Genomic DNA, 15,068 nt, shown 5'->3' with positions numbered 1-15,068 from the left:
TGAAGGCACGCCCTGATTGACTGCTCGAACTACGAATATCTTTTGCCCCCCACCTCCGAGAAACTCGCGCGGGATTCGCGGCTCGATAAATATCCACCTCTAGCCACTGAGGTTAATAGTTTTTAATTTATGAAATAAGTAAGTGAGAGGAAAAACGGGAAAATATTTCTGACCAAGGTAATGCAGCGAGATCGGGGGGTATTGACCGTCCGTGATAAGCGTAATGACCGTAAATCCGAAGACAAGAGAGAATTTCAATCCTTTTCCATAAATGTTCTGTAAGTTAAATAATTATCAGCATGTTAAATATCGATGAGCGTAAACTGAGAGGTCACCCCTAGTTTCCTCCTCTCACAGTAAGCTAGGAAGAAACAGGTGTCCATTTAATGTCTTTTAAATATTGTTGTTACTTTTCCTCATTAAATACTAATAATTACCGTGCTCGATTAGAATCGTAATTCATGTGTCAAAGAATGACACATTTAGAATTAATAACATGTATTCTTAATTCCATTTTTTCACACCTGTTTTCCTGGTGTTGCATATAAAGGTGTCAGTGGCGTTTAGTCGCTCAAAATTCCGTTCTTCCTGTCTCTTACAACATCCGCACGGCTGAGCTCAAAGCCTACTGAACGCCCACATGTATTCCTATTTTGCATGAACAAAGTAGCCGAACTCACGAAACTAACCGAAATGCAACCGGGCTTAAATTTCTGTCGTTTATTTCCTACCCCTACTGTCGCCCTGCTGAATTAAAAAAAGAAACAAAAAAACGCTGTATTCGTTCAAAATATTGTAATGCTCATGCAAGTGACTATGCAAGCAAAGTAGATCTTATTAAGGAATAGCAATATCCAAAAAAAAAAAATTGGGGGTGGCCTTACAATATTCTGAGATGTAGAGAATAATACATGGGCGCGCGTAGATATGGAATTTCTCTTCGACTTGAACACGAGAAGAGAAACTGCATATCTACAAGCAACCAGGCATTACTTTGTTTATCATATAAACACAATAGCCCTTTATTGACAAGAAAAGCCGACTTCATTAATGAATGAAAATAAAAGAATCCACAATCCTCGAATAACAGATCGTAGATAGCGTTGGCGCTGACTCTTAAGATGGAAAAATGCGTGGAATCGTGATTACAAAAATAGCAATGGTCGTAATTTTCAATTTACAAAATTCTCATTTACTGACTTTGTCCTTGCCGACAGAAGAAGTCTTTCAGGTAAACGGCAAAAATCGGCCGGTGGCAAGTCTTCCAGTTGTCGGTTTTCATTCTCAGCCCCGCTTATCTGCCATTTCTGCAGGCTAATTATGCAGCCTGCGGTTTATGGATAATCGCAAGATCTCCTCATCATTCGCAAAGGTAGCATGAAGCCAGATCATGATCTTCACAAAATCGCTTTGTCCGTCTTTAGATTAGCTCTCTAGAACACAATTGATCTCAAAGTAGACTGGGTGTCTAAATCCCTTAACGAGCACGCGGTTGGCAGGTTCATTGATTGCGATGACTGGGAGGTCTCCCCACATTTTTTCACTCAGGTGGATGGTATCTGGGGTCCCCATTCTGTCGATCGGTTTGCAAATTCCCACAGCTTTAAACTAAGCGCTAGGTTCTATTCGCGCTATTAGAATCTGGTGGCGAAGGAGTCGATGCCTTTTGCTACGACTGGGTTGGGTAAACTAGTTGGCAAGTGCTAGCTGTGTCCTTGATTGATTCCTCAATCATTCCCCTGTCGAGGGCATTATTAATTTCACTGACGTTGCAGTAATTTTTATAAGGAGCTCCTCCGAGTCCATTTATGACGGAAGCAAGTTTAAGTCTTAGTTTTTCGATAATCTCCCTGATTTGTTCTATTATGTCTACGTTATTGTAATTTTCCACCTCTACATCTTCACCTCGTTTTATATTCTATTACATTATATTGCAGTTGTTGTAACTCGTTTTCTGTTTCTCATTCTTGCAGTTCCCATCAGGGATTTTTTCTTTCTTCCTTTTTTTTTTTTTTTCTTTCTTCCTTGTTTATGGAATAGGCTTGAGCGTATCTCAAACTTTAGCCTGCTGGAGACCCAAGTGAAAGGAGGAAGTTAACTTGAAGATCTCTGGCTGCTACGATACCAGTGGACCACAAAGCTCAAGTTTGTTGCTGCAAACCTCTTCCAGTCCCCTATTCATCTTCCCTATACCATAGTTTGGTCGTCTTTTTGCCCGCCTGACCGCCTTTATCCACTCCCGCTCAAAAGAAAACTTCAGCTCCAGTTCACTTGCGTTCCAAAATGTTTTTCCCCTCTCTGAAAAATGTGTTTGGTCTCTTAAATCGAACACGACTACACTTAAATTCGCCGCCATCTTGCTTTACGTTGGAACACTAATGGCAATTACCGCAGACATTCACGCGCCCGCGCTTCCAGGAGGAAAAACCTAGCAACGAACCACCGTGTATTACCTACGCAACCGATGCTCACGAAACCTGACCAGAATGTAAATTGAAGGTCTGAATAAAGCCTCGTGAAAACAGCCGGTGGGAGATTTTGTCATGAAAGACCGAAGGGAAAAACGTTAAAGAAATGAGAAAACCTCATTCGCTTACCCTGTTATATTTTTTTATGATCGTTGTTGATTGTTTTAATTTATATTTTTGTCAAATGTCATTTCCCACGGAATAATTTAAGAAAGTCTTGCAAAAGCTTAAGATGTTCGTCATTTGAAGAAATGTCAAGTTTCTCTCTGATCACTCAAATTGCTGAATCTCCATGAGTTTTTGACACTTAGAGACAGCTTTGGTGAGTTTTCGCGAAAATAAAGTATTTTAAAATAAATTAAAAAAATTAATAAATAGTAAAAGTCATGATGCGAAAAAGGTCATTCAACCCACCTCAAGTCTTTTGCTTGCCACAGTAGACAAGACAAAGTGTAAATATACTCAACTTTCTTACGTTAAAACAAACATAAGGGAAACAAGTGTATTTGCCCACATATGTCACAATGTAGGTCTTTTTCGATCCAATAGTATACCTAGCAGCTATATTTCAACCTATTTGACGCTGCAGGAGGCCATGCTGAGAGACCATTTAGGCCTCCACTGATGCCCATTAAACATGTAAACGTTTGCTACTAATTGCTATGATATCTGACGGTTACGTGATTAATATTAGCTGAGCTGCACTAGTACTTACGCTGATAAATCGTCCGTCAAGGGCGCATTTTTTCGTTCGCCATGGCTTTGCGTTGTAACCTTACTTGAGAACAAAATTGAATGGGAATCTCTCTATCACAGTGGAATTAGTTCAAAATATCTGGAAAAACAAGCAAAACACAGTTCCATGAAAGAGACCTACGAAAGCTCGCTGTTGTCCATGCTAGTAACTATATTATTGTAGAAAACAGTAAAAAATGCATAAAATCTTGTGACAGTCAACTCAGTGTAATGGCTCATTCCGAAAATTCTGCCTTGCATAAGTGTTTAGCCTTAAGAAAACATGCCTTTTAATGATTTTGATTCGGTTCCTATCTCGTTCCAGTCACTCTCACACTTTAAATAGGCGAAAACTTTCGTTGAGTTTCCAAAATAAAACTCTCTTTTGGTGTTCATTCGGTTTACCAAAGAGGGTTTTCGATAAGTTAAAATACTTTTCCATCGTAACATCGCCGCACATGCTAAGCCAGGAAACTGTTTGAAATAATTTCTTTCTGTTTGCCCCGAATTTGGAGGTATTTAGTTATCCTGTAATAGGATTCAAACAAACAGTTGTTTCTTAGCCCACTTCCTTATGTACTGTGCTCCGCTCACATATCGAGAATCTGGAAAAATGTCGAATAGGAATTCTCGTCAATTTCAGTCGTACATAACAGTTCCCTAACACACTTAACATACGCTCCACGATCAGTTCGAGAACAACGCTAATAACGGCATTTTTCTAAATAAATTCCCACAATCTTCTCTATTAACTAATTGGAACTTCCACTTTCTAAAAAGCCTACAATCTCTCTTTACTTTCTTGGGTAATATTGAATCGCAAATTCAGGGAATTCACGTATGCACTTGCTAGTTTACGGTTAAGTATAGAACACAAGAGTAAGACTATAATTAATTAGTTGAACCAACAGAGAAAAAAAAGGAGTTTGTTAAGGTGAAGCTTTGTTCACACTAATATATTTTTGCCGTTCTGTTAGTCAGGTCATCAGTTTCATTGTTGTCACCTGAGGCACATGTCAAGGAACAGCAAAGAATAGGATATGATACAAGACACATTCAACCTTAATTCGAGGGTGAAAAAAGCCATGACGTAGATAGATAACTAAGTTATGGGGAAAGATAGATCCAGAAATAATGATTTTATCAGAATTATCGCCAACAAAGAGAGAAAAATAGTCTCCAAAGTTCAACGAGGAATGAGGTTGTAGCAAATACCACAGTCCATAGAGCGACAGAAATTTAGCCAGCATAACAGAGATCGTTGTTGAGAAAATAATATGGAATGCGGCCGTAGCGTTATTTCTGGTACAGCTCATCCACCTCCATTAGATTGGTTTAGTTTGGATTACCTTAAACTGGTCAACCTAACTGCAGACAACATTCAGTTTTGACGTTGTGTGGAAATGAAAAAAATAATAATAATAAATAAGTAAGCGAATTAAAATAATATGAAAAAAAAGGTTCAGCATTAGACAAATTTGTAGGGCAATAGGACTAGAGTTACAGCAACACCCCATCGCGTAGGAAATTTGACCTGACTTGGTGGGAAATTTAACCTAACTTGGTGAGCCTTGAAATGCAGTAACAAAGTATTCTTAAAAATTCTAGAAGCATACGGAACAATTGATGTCAAACACCATTGAAAAAATACCGATAAGTGATCCAGAACACACCATATCATAAGAAAAGGTAAAGGCGTTGCGTGATCCTGTTCGAGCTGGATACCTTCTTTGTGAGGATAGATTTCATATATTCGCTTCGTTTGCCTGTATTTTACTCAGCTTCGCGTGATTTTAACCGCGCTCGCCCAGAGAACAACAATCTTGGTAAATTCCGTAAAAATTTGATCCCTTACTAGCTGTAATCAGGATTCACTTGCAATGGCATTCTGTAATTGCAAATGACTCCGTTTTTTCAAGTCGACTTTTTGTTAGTGATGGTATGTACCAGATTCTGCTACTTTTCTTTACGCGCGACCAATTGCGAGTCGAGTTTTTATCAGACTTAAACTATAACTTTAGTGACAGCCACGGTAGATCAAATCCTCTTGGCTCTCAGAGTTGTTCCCCTAAAGGAATATCATGGTGGCAAATCATCGAAAATTGATAAGGAAGATTAAAATTTTCAATACGACTTTTTGCGATCATTCGAGTTCGCCTTTTTCCAGAAACAACTATCTGCCGATTATGTAATGAACGCCTGATATTGACAGAAGAGCAGTGAAACTACTTTATTGTCTGAGTACGGTATAGAGGATCGAGGAATTTGTTAAGCTGAACACAAATCCCTGTCGGGAAGCGCTCAGAAGATAATTAACACCACCTCGAGTTATCCAAAGGGTGGCGTGGAGAAAGGTTTTTCTTTACAAATTTTGAGATCAACAACCCCCCAAAATCTGAATCCCAAGTGACGCCGGATGCGGCGAATAAACATTTTAAATAGCTGATTGTCTTCCTAGGTCGAAAAAAGACAACGGCTGAGGACATTTCGATAGAGTTTTCGGTTAAACCTTCTACGTTAAGACAGAAAAAAGGTGCAAAATATGTTTGGAGAGCCTGGAGTTTACGTTAATGTTTCTGGAGTTCTAAAACCAATGTAAATATTTTGTTGCGAAAAGGTCATAGTGCATGCGCGACCAACACCACTTAACCAACAACTTCGGTAAATGCAGCCCAAACTCACAATTTGAATACTCAGTCAATCAACAGAATACTGATGCCTTTCTAATATTGCTTAGCATAAGAGCTTATTGAATTTTATGGAAAACGCGAAATACTAAAACAGAAAAAACCTTGTGTGATATTGATAATTCGCAATGCTTACAAAATTTATACGAGATTAGGCCTCCTGTACTTGCGGTTTATGTTCATACCACCCAAGGAAAGTAAAGCAAGGATTTTATTCCGAGACAAAATATGTACTGTCATTTAATTGAAAATTTTTCTTCTCTAGACAAATTTATGCAGTTGTGTCCTATCTTTCTCTGACAGTTTTCACTTATCGGGTTTCATTTGATGTATCGTTAAGGCTTAGATTGGTAGATTTTGTGGTTAATCATTCTTTTAGAACAGTTGTATTATTTGACTGTAAGAAAGGTGCCTTGCTCTTCTCTCAGCTTATAAATCAATTGCATGACTGTTGTCAGAAATGTTGTAGAGGAGTTACGCTTGGGTTAGGAGACTTCTTAAGTTCATGTGTGAACTGAAACAAATAGCAGTGTGTAGTATAAAAGGGAATTTAAATACTCTGAAACAGTCAGATCATTCTCTGAACCGTAATCAGGGAATTTGTTCGACGAAAAAATTACGAAAAAAGCAGCAGCTGTCCGCCTATTGTCCACCACATGATTAAAGGAACACAAAAGCATCACACGAAAATAAACGGTGGGCCACAAACTGAGTTAATTTAGATCTTTGCTGCAGATTTCATCAAACCATACAGAAATTAGTAACTCTTATCAAGCTCTTTTTCTACACGTATTTATTCCAACTGTAAATTGACTTTTTTTTGTCAATGACCAGAGGTACTTTCACAAACTGTACTCTTAAAAGGACGTTTTTTTCAACTCAAAATCATGTCTGTTTTTATGTAGCCCTAAACAATTATGAAACACCAGGAGACAATGGTAAGGAATAATGTCGTGCCTACCAGTTATAACCTGACTGTGATATCTGTTTTACTTAAATCTTTTTACCATGGGAATGTATGAAAATAAAACCATTCAGAAAGACAAATTAAAACAAAACAAAAATGATCCCTCTTGGAAGGCAGTCTTCCTACGATTGTAAATCTTTATTTTTTTTTTTATTTTTTAATTTATTTTCGCTCAGCCAAGGGATCAGTGTCTACGCTATTTATCATAGCTCGTATTATTATCTTTCTTGTTATTTTTGGACCGAATTAATTGAAATGCACTGGTCAATTCAGTGTTTGCAGGAGCGCTTGCGCTGGGAGTGCTTCCTAAAAAGTCCCATTAGATGCGGCTCAAGGGAGTTTCTGTTCCTCTACGCGGATGAACACCATTGATGTTTGATGTTACCGCGTATTTTTACCATACCATCAGCCTCCCAGCGTGTGTCGTTGTACTTCCCATCACCAGGGTCTCTTTCCCAAGTCCCACATGTACGGTCTTCAAAGTTAAACTCTAATCAGGATACTTTGCGTCATGATGACAAGGTGGCTCCTCAAATATTGCTCTTAAGGGCGGTTAGTTTTGAGGGATGTTCTTACGTATGTTCTTAAGGTTGGGTAACCACTGGAACCCGGTTGCGGTGACGTTCAATTCAGGGTTTTCAACTGTTTTGTAAAGTAGCGGACATACTTCTGAAAGCACCGGACGTGAATGTTTTCTTGGCGCCGTAAGGCGCCTCGCGAGCGCAAGCGTAAGCGTAAGCGAGCGCAAGCACCTAGGGGGGTCTGGGGGCATGCTCCCCCATGAAATTTTTAAAATAGAATACTCAGAAACGCCATTTCCAGCGTTTCTGGAAGCAAGGAAACAGTTTCCTAGGTAATGCTGGCGCTCACTAAAATTCTCTTTAAAAAGTAAATTACTGAATGAAAATGGTCAGTTGGTAGGGGGAGAGGGAGGGAGAATGGCAACAACAGAATTTTCATTGGCTTATCATTGCGAATTTATTTGATTTTCAAAAAAGATGTTTGGTAACTTGGGTTGTAGTCCATTCATCAAGAGTGAAGGCTATTCATCAAGGTCCGAGCCAAAAGCTGAATCATCACTATCTGTGTCACAGTCCACCTCGCAAAGCCCAAGAGCAGCTGTGGCTATTTCTACCTCCTGTGAGAGAAAGAAATGAATAGCAACCGAGTAAGCACTCAGATCTTTTAAGTTTTAGCAGCAGCTTGGTTCAGTTAAAACACTTTTGAAGCTCGCAAAAAAGCGATTAGGTAATGACTCTTAACGTGAATAGCTTTAGTCGTGTAACTGACTCTTCAGTGCGAGCATCAGCATCAACCTCGTGGTCTTCAATTTCATCTACAGCCTCTTGACTTTGATTGCCACTCAGCCTCTCTCCTTCTGAAGCACGTGTTTCACTGACCGACTCAACTTCAGGCACCTGCAAAATTTAAACCGTATTGTTGTGAGCATATGACCATACAATACACTGCATCACTATTCAGGAAAAAATGTACCGTTATGTTACAAGGTTGTGTCAAAATAATGAGTACCTTGCTTTCCTTTGGTGAACGAGGCTTACGTCTGTTCTTTGCGGACAACCAGATTTCTGCCGCCCTTTGGACTATGTCAGTACACTCCTCTGTCCCAAACGATGGGCCACTGATGCTCACATGCATAAATGCATTTAGCATGTCATCAGTGAGTCGACTTCTCATTCTTGTTTTGATGCGTTTAATAGCACTTCCACCTCTCTCAGGCCAACAGTTGCTAAGGGGCATCGTCCATGCAGCGTCCGCCACCATAAGAAGTTCTGAATAGGTATCCTGGTAGGTCTTGCGCCGCGCAAGCAACCTTTGTAAGGTCCATTCTGTTGTGGTGAGAATGTTGGTATCTTCAGGGCTTCTGTCATTCGGCTGCAACAGAGTTTGCGGCACTTGTTTCTTCCAAGCAACCATTTCAAACTTGAAATTCTCCCATTGTGTGAGTAATTTTGCAGACTTCATTTTCTTTTCCTCTTCTTCTTTTGTTCCATAGAAGTGGTTACTGATGATTTTTATCTCTGCCTGGCCATAGTCTTCAAATCCCGGGTCACTTTCATTTGGAAGATCAGCGATATCGAAGATGGAAAAGGCGCTAACTTGGGGTAAAGTGGGTTCAAAGCGATTGTTGATATTGTCATGCAGGGCCACAGTGTAGCGGTTCATGAGAGAACACAGCTCTCGCATCTTGTTGTCTGAAAACGTTAAACCACAACGGTGAAGCCTTCCATTCTACGCGAGGTCGTTCTGCAGCTTTTTCAAACATTCCTTGTCCTCTTTAAGCCTGTTCAGTTTTGCATGTGTGGCCTTGATTGCAGGAAGCAGGTGTGAGAAGTTTACGTTTCCTCATTGAAAACGCTTGCTTAATTGTGATAATACTGGCAAGACATCGTGGAGGATGTAAATGGTGTCGATGAATTTCACCTTTTTCATTCTTTTCAGGAGACCATCCGCTACTGATCCCGTTGGTTCAGTTTTAAGCTGCTCCAGCGTTTCGATTATTGCGCAGAAATCCGTAAATACCGCCTCTACCGATTTATCTAACGACAACCAGCGTGTACGACAAGCTTTCTTCAGCTTTTTTGCTACCTGCTTCCTCCCCGCCGAATTTAGAGTAAGATTCTTTGTGCTCTCTTGCACTTAAAGATACGTTGCAGTGCACTTTGCAGAATTCTCGAATAGCTTCCACAACTGGTGTAACTGTAGTTAACAGTGGGCAATGTAGTCAAGGGTATCTGCAGAGCTAGCACAAGCAAGAGCAAGTTTGTGTGCTAAGCAGTGGAAAGACAGGATCAATGGGTTCTCATCTTTTAGAAGCTTTGCCACCCCGTTTCTGGCCCCAGTCATAACAGACGCACCGTCAGAGACAAAGCTGCGCATGGTTTGTACCTCTAACCCAACGGATTGCAACTGTTCGAGGAGTACTTTTTTGATCTGTGGCGCATCTGCCGAGTTGTTGCCTTTCAGCGTGTTTGATATTGCAAGGAAACTGATGGTGGTGGTACAGCTTTGACTGTCATAATACTGGATAAAAGTTACAAGCTGCTGCGTCAAAGAGATGTCGGTGACCTCATCAGTGAGGATGCCATAAACGCCATTACCAATCTTTTCTTTAATCTTTTCTTTGAAAACCTGCGCAAGAGTTAAAAACAGCTCTCTTTCAATTCCCTTTGACGAGTAGGGGAACTGACGTTTCAGATCAACTCCAGCAATCTTCTTTATCATCTCAAGAACCGAGGACAACTTTCTGTTTGGCAACTCTTCTTTAGCGTCGTCTTCTTTAGGAACAACTTGGTTTTATACTCTCATTACTACTTGCAGGCATTGGATCACAGTTTGTTGCCTCGGACAGGCTTTCTTCATCTATGGTTGCTTGCGTTAGAATTTCCCCTAAAGACACCAATATTTTTGTCAATTCATTTCTACTGAATGATCACTGTTGTCTGTGTTCAAAGTTGACATTATCAAGGATTTTATGAACCAGCGTCTGCCGATGATAAAATCGACATCCATGAATTAAATCCTTTCGTGCGTGAAACTAGGCGAGTAAGTTTAGTTCCGGTTTCCGGTTTCGGTTAAGTCTTTGTTTGACCCGCGTGACCGCCGAAGCGAAGTATCATCGGGCCGTGAGAAAAAACCTCTGGTACCCAGGGTATCACTTTTGAGATCGCCTGTGTTATTTTTTTCGTTTGTCTTAAGATAAAATCTTTCAGTTTTTTCTATTTCAAAGTCCAAGTCATATTTTGATTGTTGGATAAGGGAAATATAAACTTAACCTTGTAAATAGTGACCTCATTAGCAAAGGGCAGCCGTGAGACATTGTTTTGTTTTCTTCGGTCAGGAGAAAATTACCATTTTTACTGCTCACAGCGCAGTACAGTGAAACACTCATTCAGAATAATCATGCCCTTCAACTTACCTTGTTTTCTCTTGGCCGTCGGGACGAAAAACTCGCTTATCCTCTTGATTCTTTCAACAGTTTGACTAACACAAGTTGCGTGTTTTACCTGGGGATTTCCCTCAAGACTTGGCCAAGCAGGAATGAGAACGATATAGTCACTTCAATCCTGTTAAATGAAGAGGGGAAACCAATAAAATATCCCGCCGCTCAATAAGCAAAGAAAAAAGAGTTATATGGCCGTTTTGAAGAATGTAATTGATTATTCTGTTATCCTCTAGTCAGTATGTTCATGAGATGCCTTAGTAAGAAAAATATATAATACAGTAGTAAAAAAAAATCGCCAATATTGATCTCAAAGTACCGGACGTGGAATGGCAAACGACCAGACGAAACGTCCGGCCTCCGCCCTCAAATGAAAACCCTGTCAATTACGACCTATTCCCCTTTTTCGAAAAATTTCACTCATGGAAGCACCTTTGAATACCGTAAACAGCTCGCCGTAGTATAGCAGGAGGTCTTCTGGGCTCGAGTACTGGACGCTGTTCTGTTTGAATTGTAATGATCTCGCAATCCTCCCCGACCATAGAGTAAATACCTAGACACGAAATTCTATAATTAAATGAACCTTGAATTCAAAGTATTTAACCCCCTAAGCTATAAAGCTCTTCTTTCTGAAAACAAATATCGATACTTCTGTCGTTGGTCAGTGTTGTATTGTTGCTAATTGGCAATTTTTCTCCGCGTTTTGTTCGGTTTGACATAATTTTTTCCCTTATATTCACATAAAGTTTCAATAACTCAAATCGCTTTGTGATGCACCATGTTTTAACGAGTCTTAGATATTCTCTATAGAATCTCCTGAAGACCGCTAAGTGTATTTAGTTAGGGGAGAAAATTAAGAGGAGAAGAGCTTTTTTGATAAGTAGTATTGAAAGCTAATCATCACACAAAAAAAATAAACTAATATTTGTGCACTAGTGGATTTTTTTGTTTTAAAAAAGGATTGTGGATTTTAAAAATTACATCGCTTTAAACCAACAGATTTCCTATGTTCGATCTCGTGTTGTGGATAGAGGCAGCGTTGCTTTTACAATAAACATAACACCAGGTAAGCAATCGATTTATTAAAGTTCGACCAAAAGAAAAGGATGTGAAATTTGTAAGAGGGAAATGTTTAAGTGGGAAAGAACTAGTTTTCGTCCAAGGGGAAACTCACAGTGGTTGTAGAGAGCTATGGGGTGAAACTTTCGGTTATTAGTGAAATATTTACGCAAATGTTAACTGAACTCGAGGATATTCGTGCCAACCAGATCTTGAGTGTTGCCAGAGGCAAACGCACACTTGAAACTTAAATGTTGGTGTAATTAACGCGTGTGCTTAGAGGAAATAATACTGTTATTTTTATGCCAATAATTAGTCAAACGTCTTATGAAGAGGATGTAACTACTATCTTCATGTATAATCGGCAAGAAAGAATGAAGCATGAAATAATACCCACGCAAAAGTAATCTTATCTGGCGAAGTTTTCCGCTTTGACTAAGAACTTGTCTTCACAGTTGTCAAAAAAAAACAAAAAAAGCAATAAGATCCTATCTAACGCCCGATCAATTGAACTCAATCGAACTCGTTTCAGTGATCTGCAGGGGAGATAATCAAGTATCATAATCTTGATATCCGACTCGCTAAAGCACAGACAAAACGCAGACTTCCGCCGTTTCAGAGCACGTCCGCAATACTGGACACTGCCTTCTCTGAAACGAAGTAAATTTTCTTCATAGGGATTTGCACTGTTGCAGTTTTCTTTCATCCTTCTTTTCCCGTTTTCGTTGTCTGTGTAACTGTCAATCTCGATTATTATGTATTCAATATCAAGTCGATCCATCCGTTCGTCATGCAGCACACTTTCGAAACAGCTAAGGCTATCCAGATTTGATTATATACCCAGCTCTTTGCATATTTTAAGCTTCGTGTCAGTTATGGCCTTAGAGAAATCATAAAATTATACATAATCTGACATATTCGCTCTTAAAATTATACCCTTGTAGGGTTCCATCTGACTAATTCTATGATAAAGCCAAACATACAAAAGCAAAACTAGGACAAAAATAGCATGCTTTTCTTTAATTGAATGCAATTAGTTTGATAAACCATTCCGCACTCATCCTGCCAGCTTTCCACGCAAGCAGTTTACACAGATGCCGGGCCATGTGATATAAATATTTCTCGTAAAATCTGGTGCAATAAAAACAGTATCCTTGACAAGCGTACTAATATTTTTCTTTGGGTTTATCTATATTAAGTTACACAAAGCAAATAACTAAACGGATTGTGCTCTAAACATTTTATTGCTAGATTTCTCCTTGCAACTGATATAAACAATTGGTCTGATGATCGCATTTTGTTTATGAAGTAATCGAATAGATGTAAGTGCACCATTACATGTATGAAAGAAAGAGTTAAGGAAAGTCCACAGTTTTAATTTTCATTTCAGATGTCGTTGGAGCGGTTTCTCCTGCAGTGACAGCTAAGTCACCCCAATGAATCTTTTGCTCGGCCCAGACCCTGGCTGTGGTCTTGTTCTCCTTTCCACAATGCTGATAAGCACCATTGAGATTTGACAACACAGCACACTCAGTACTTTTGACGTACCACCAGCCTCCCGATATATTATGGACACAGTGTTCATTAACTTTATCCCGGGTACCAAACGACGAGCCATTATGATACTCGAGAGAGTCATGGACAGTCGCATCTACCAACAATAACAACAACAACGATGATATTGATTGTAATAATATTAAAGTAATAATAATAATAACATAATAGTAATTAGGATGAAAAAGACGACGATAATGATATCAAGAACAAATTATGATACCATTTAATATCGATATAAGTTCGAGAATGACGATATTGATGATGAAGCTCGAGTTGCACTTAGCTTCGAATCGAACGACTCTTACGCATCTTTCGTGCTCTATAGACTTCCCGATTTGTTCGTATCTCGACGAATGTTGAAGTATGAAGCTCTTTTTAAATAAAGAAGCGCAATACAGTCGTTTGGGAGACATGCATGTGCCGTAAATGCTAGTTATTGAGGATGTTGTCATGGCTGCAGTTGACATAATTGCCCTAAGGAAGCTAATTGACTTACTTGCAATATTTCCAAGGTTTAGCTGGTACATGGCTTTCTCGTCTCCGATCTTGAACCACGAATATTCAGCGTAGACCGCATTGCTCTTAACTCTTCCCAGATCTACTCGAAGTCTGTTTTCCGTCTCCTTTTGTGTCAGACGATAAATCTTGTCCAATCCGAGCCAATATTCACCAATAAGAAAATTACCGAAGCCATGCTTGTAGTCAGCCCAATCGCGGTTAAAATCCAAGCAACCATCCAGTCTCCTCTGAAACACCGTCCATCCCCCACCTGCTGTTGTCTGGTCACAATAAACTTTAAAGGGACCTAAACCATCAGGGTCTATTGAGTAAACGCCGCTGATTCTTTCTCCGCATTTGTACAGCTCAGCACAATCCTTAGCTGTTGAAATTAAAGTGTGTAGTGTAAAGGTAAAGTGACGAGAGGTTCATTATAGTACTTTGAAAATAACAGGCAAAGCGTGAAAGAGAGAGAAGTGAGGGGGGAGGGAAAGTAAACGGGCGGAGATAAGGAAAAGAAGGATGCAATGTCGAAAAGTGTGTTTTAAATTCCCGTTCCAGTCTCTGAGGTTTAGAAAAATAAAATATATGATAAATATCTGTCCATTTCACGGAATTTGCGAATAAACCTCTTTTTCTCATGAGTGGCAAAGGCATTAAACGTTTTCACAAAGGAAAAAAGTTTTCCCTCTATAAAAAGCCACTACCTTACCCTCTTACCTTGTTTCAAGCAGTTTCCAGGTCTATTTTTGTGGTCCATCGGAGCGGTACTCGTTGTTGCTAATTTTTGAATCAACGCAAAAAGAGTCACGAGCAGCAAATTATTAGTTATTTGTAAGGACTTCATTATGGGATGCACTGGCTCACTCCAAGTAGTTTATAAAGATACAGGTTGTAAAGCAACACAACATGTACAAACAACTGCAGAAACTGCAAGGTCATAATCGTGTATTTATATCTTTTCGAGCGGTTTCTTTGATTTGACCCCATGACCTCTGCGATGACGGCGCAGTGCTTTGCTAACTGAGCTAACAACCAAGAATTTTTTTAGGCCTTTTTTAATACTATGTTATCCTGTTTACTCTGAAAATGTCGCTAAAACCTTCACATGACTTAACTTTCAAGGAGCTTTGCGT

The 15,068-nt window shown here is 39.5% G+C and overlaps 2 protein-coding genes across 2 annotated transcripts; both read right to left on the bottom strand.

Moving 5' to 3' along the window:
• Positions 1-9,581: 9,581 nt before the first annotated feature.
• On the bottom strand, positions 9,582-10,100 carry LOC136279162 (E3 SUMO-protein ligase KIAA1586-like). Its single transcript, XM_066162690.1, has one exon. The coding sequence runs from the start codon at positions 10,098-10,100 to the stop codon at positions 9,582-9,584; it is 519 nt and encodes a 172-aa protein (XP_066018787.1).
• Positions 10,101-13,232: 3,132 nt separating this feature from the next.
• Positions 13,233-14,817, bottom strand: LOC131768463 (angiopoietin-related protein 7-like). The gene is made up of 3 exons (XM_059084199.2): positions 14,653-14,817; positions 13,931-14,314; positions 13,233-13,528 (listed from the first exon to the last, which is right to left on the bottom strand). The coding sequence occupies exons 1-3, from the start codon at positions 14,777-14,779 to the stop codon at positions 13,233-13,235; spliced, it is 807 nt and encodes a 268-aa protein (XP_058940182.2). The 5' UTR covers positions 14,780-14,817.
• Positions 14,818-15,068: the final 251 nt, after the last annotated feature.

The sequence above is a fragment of the Pocillopora verrucosa genome, chromosome 1 (assembly GCF_036669915.1).
Source record: "Pocillopora verrucosa isolate sample1 chromosome 1, ASM3666991v2, whole genome shotgun sequence".
NCBI lineage: Eukaryota > Metazoa > Cnidaria > Anthozoa > Scleractinia > Pocilloporidae > Pocillopora > Pocillopora verrucosa.
Note: the sequence above shows the minus strand (reverse complement) of the source record. Positions and strands in the feature narration are given on the sequence as shown.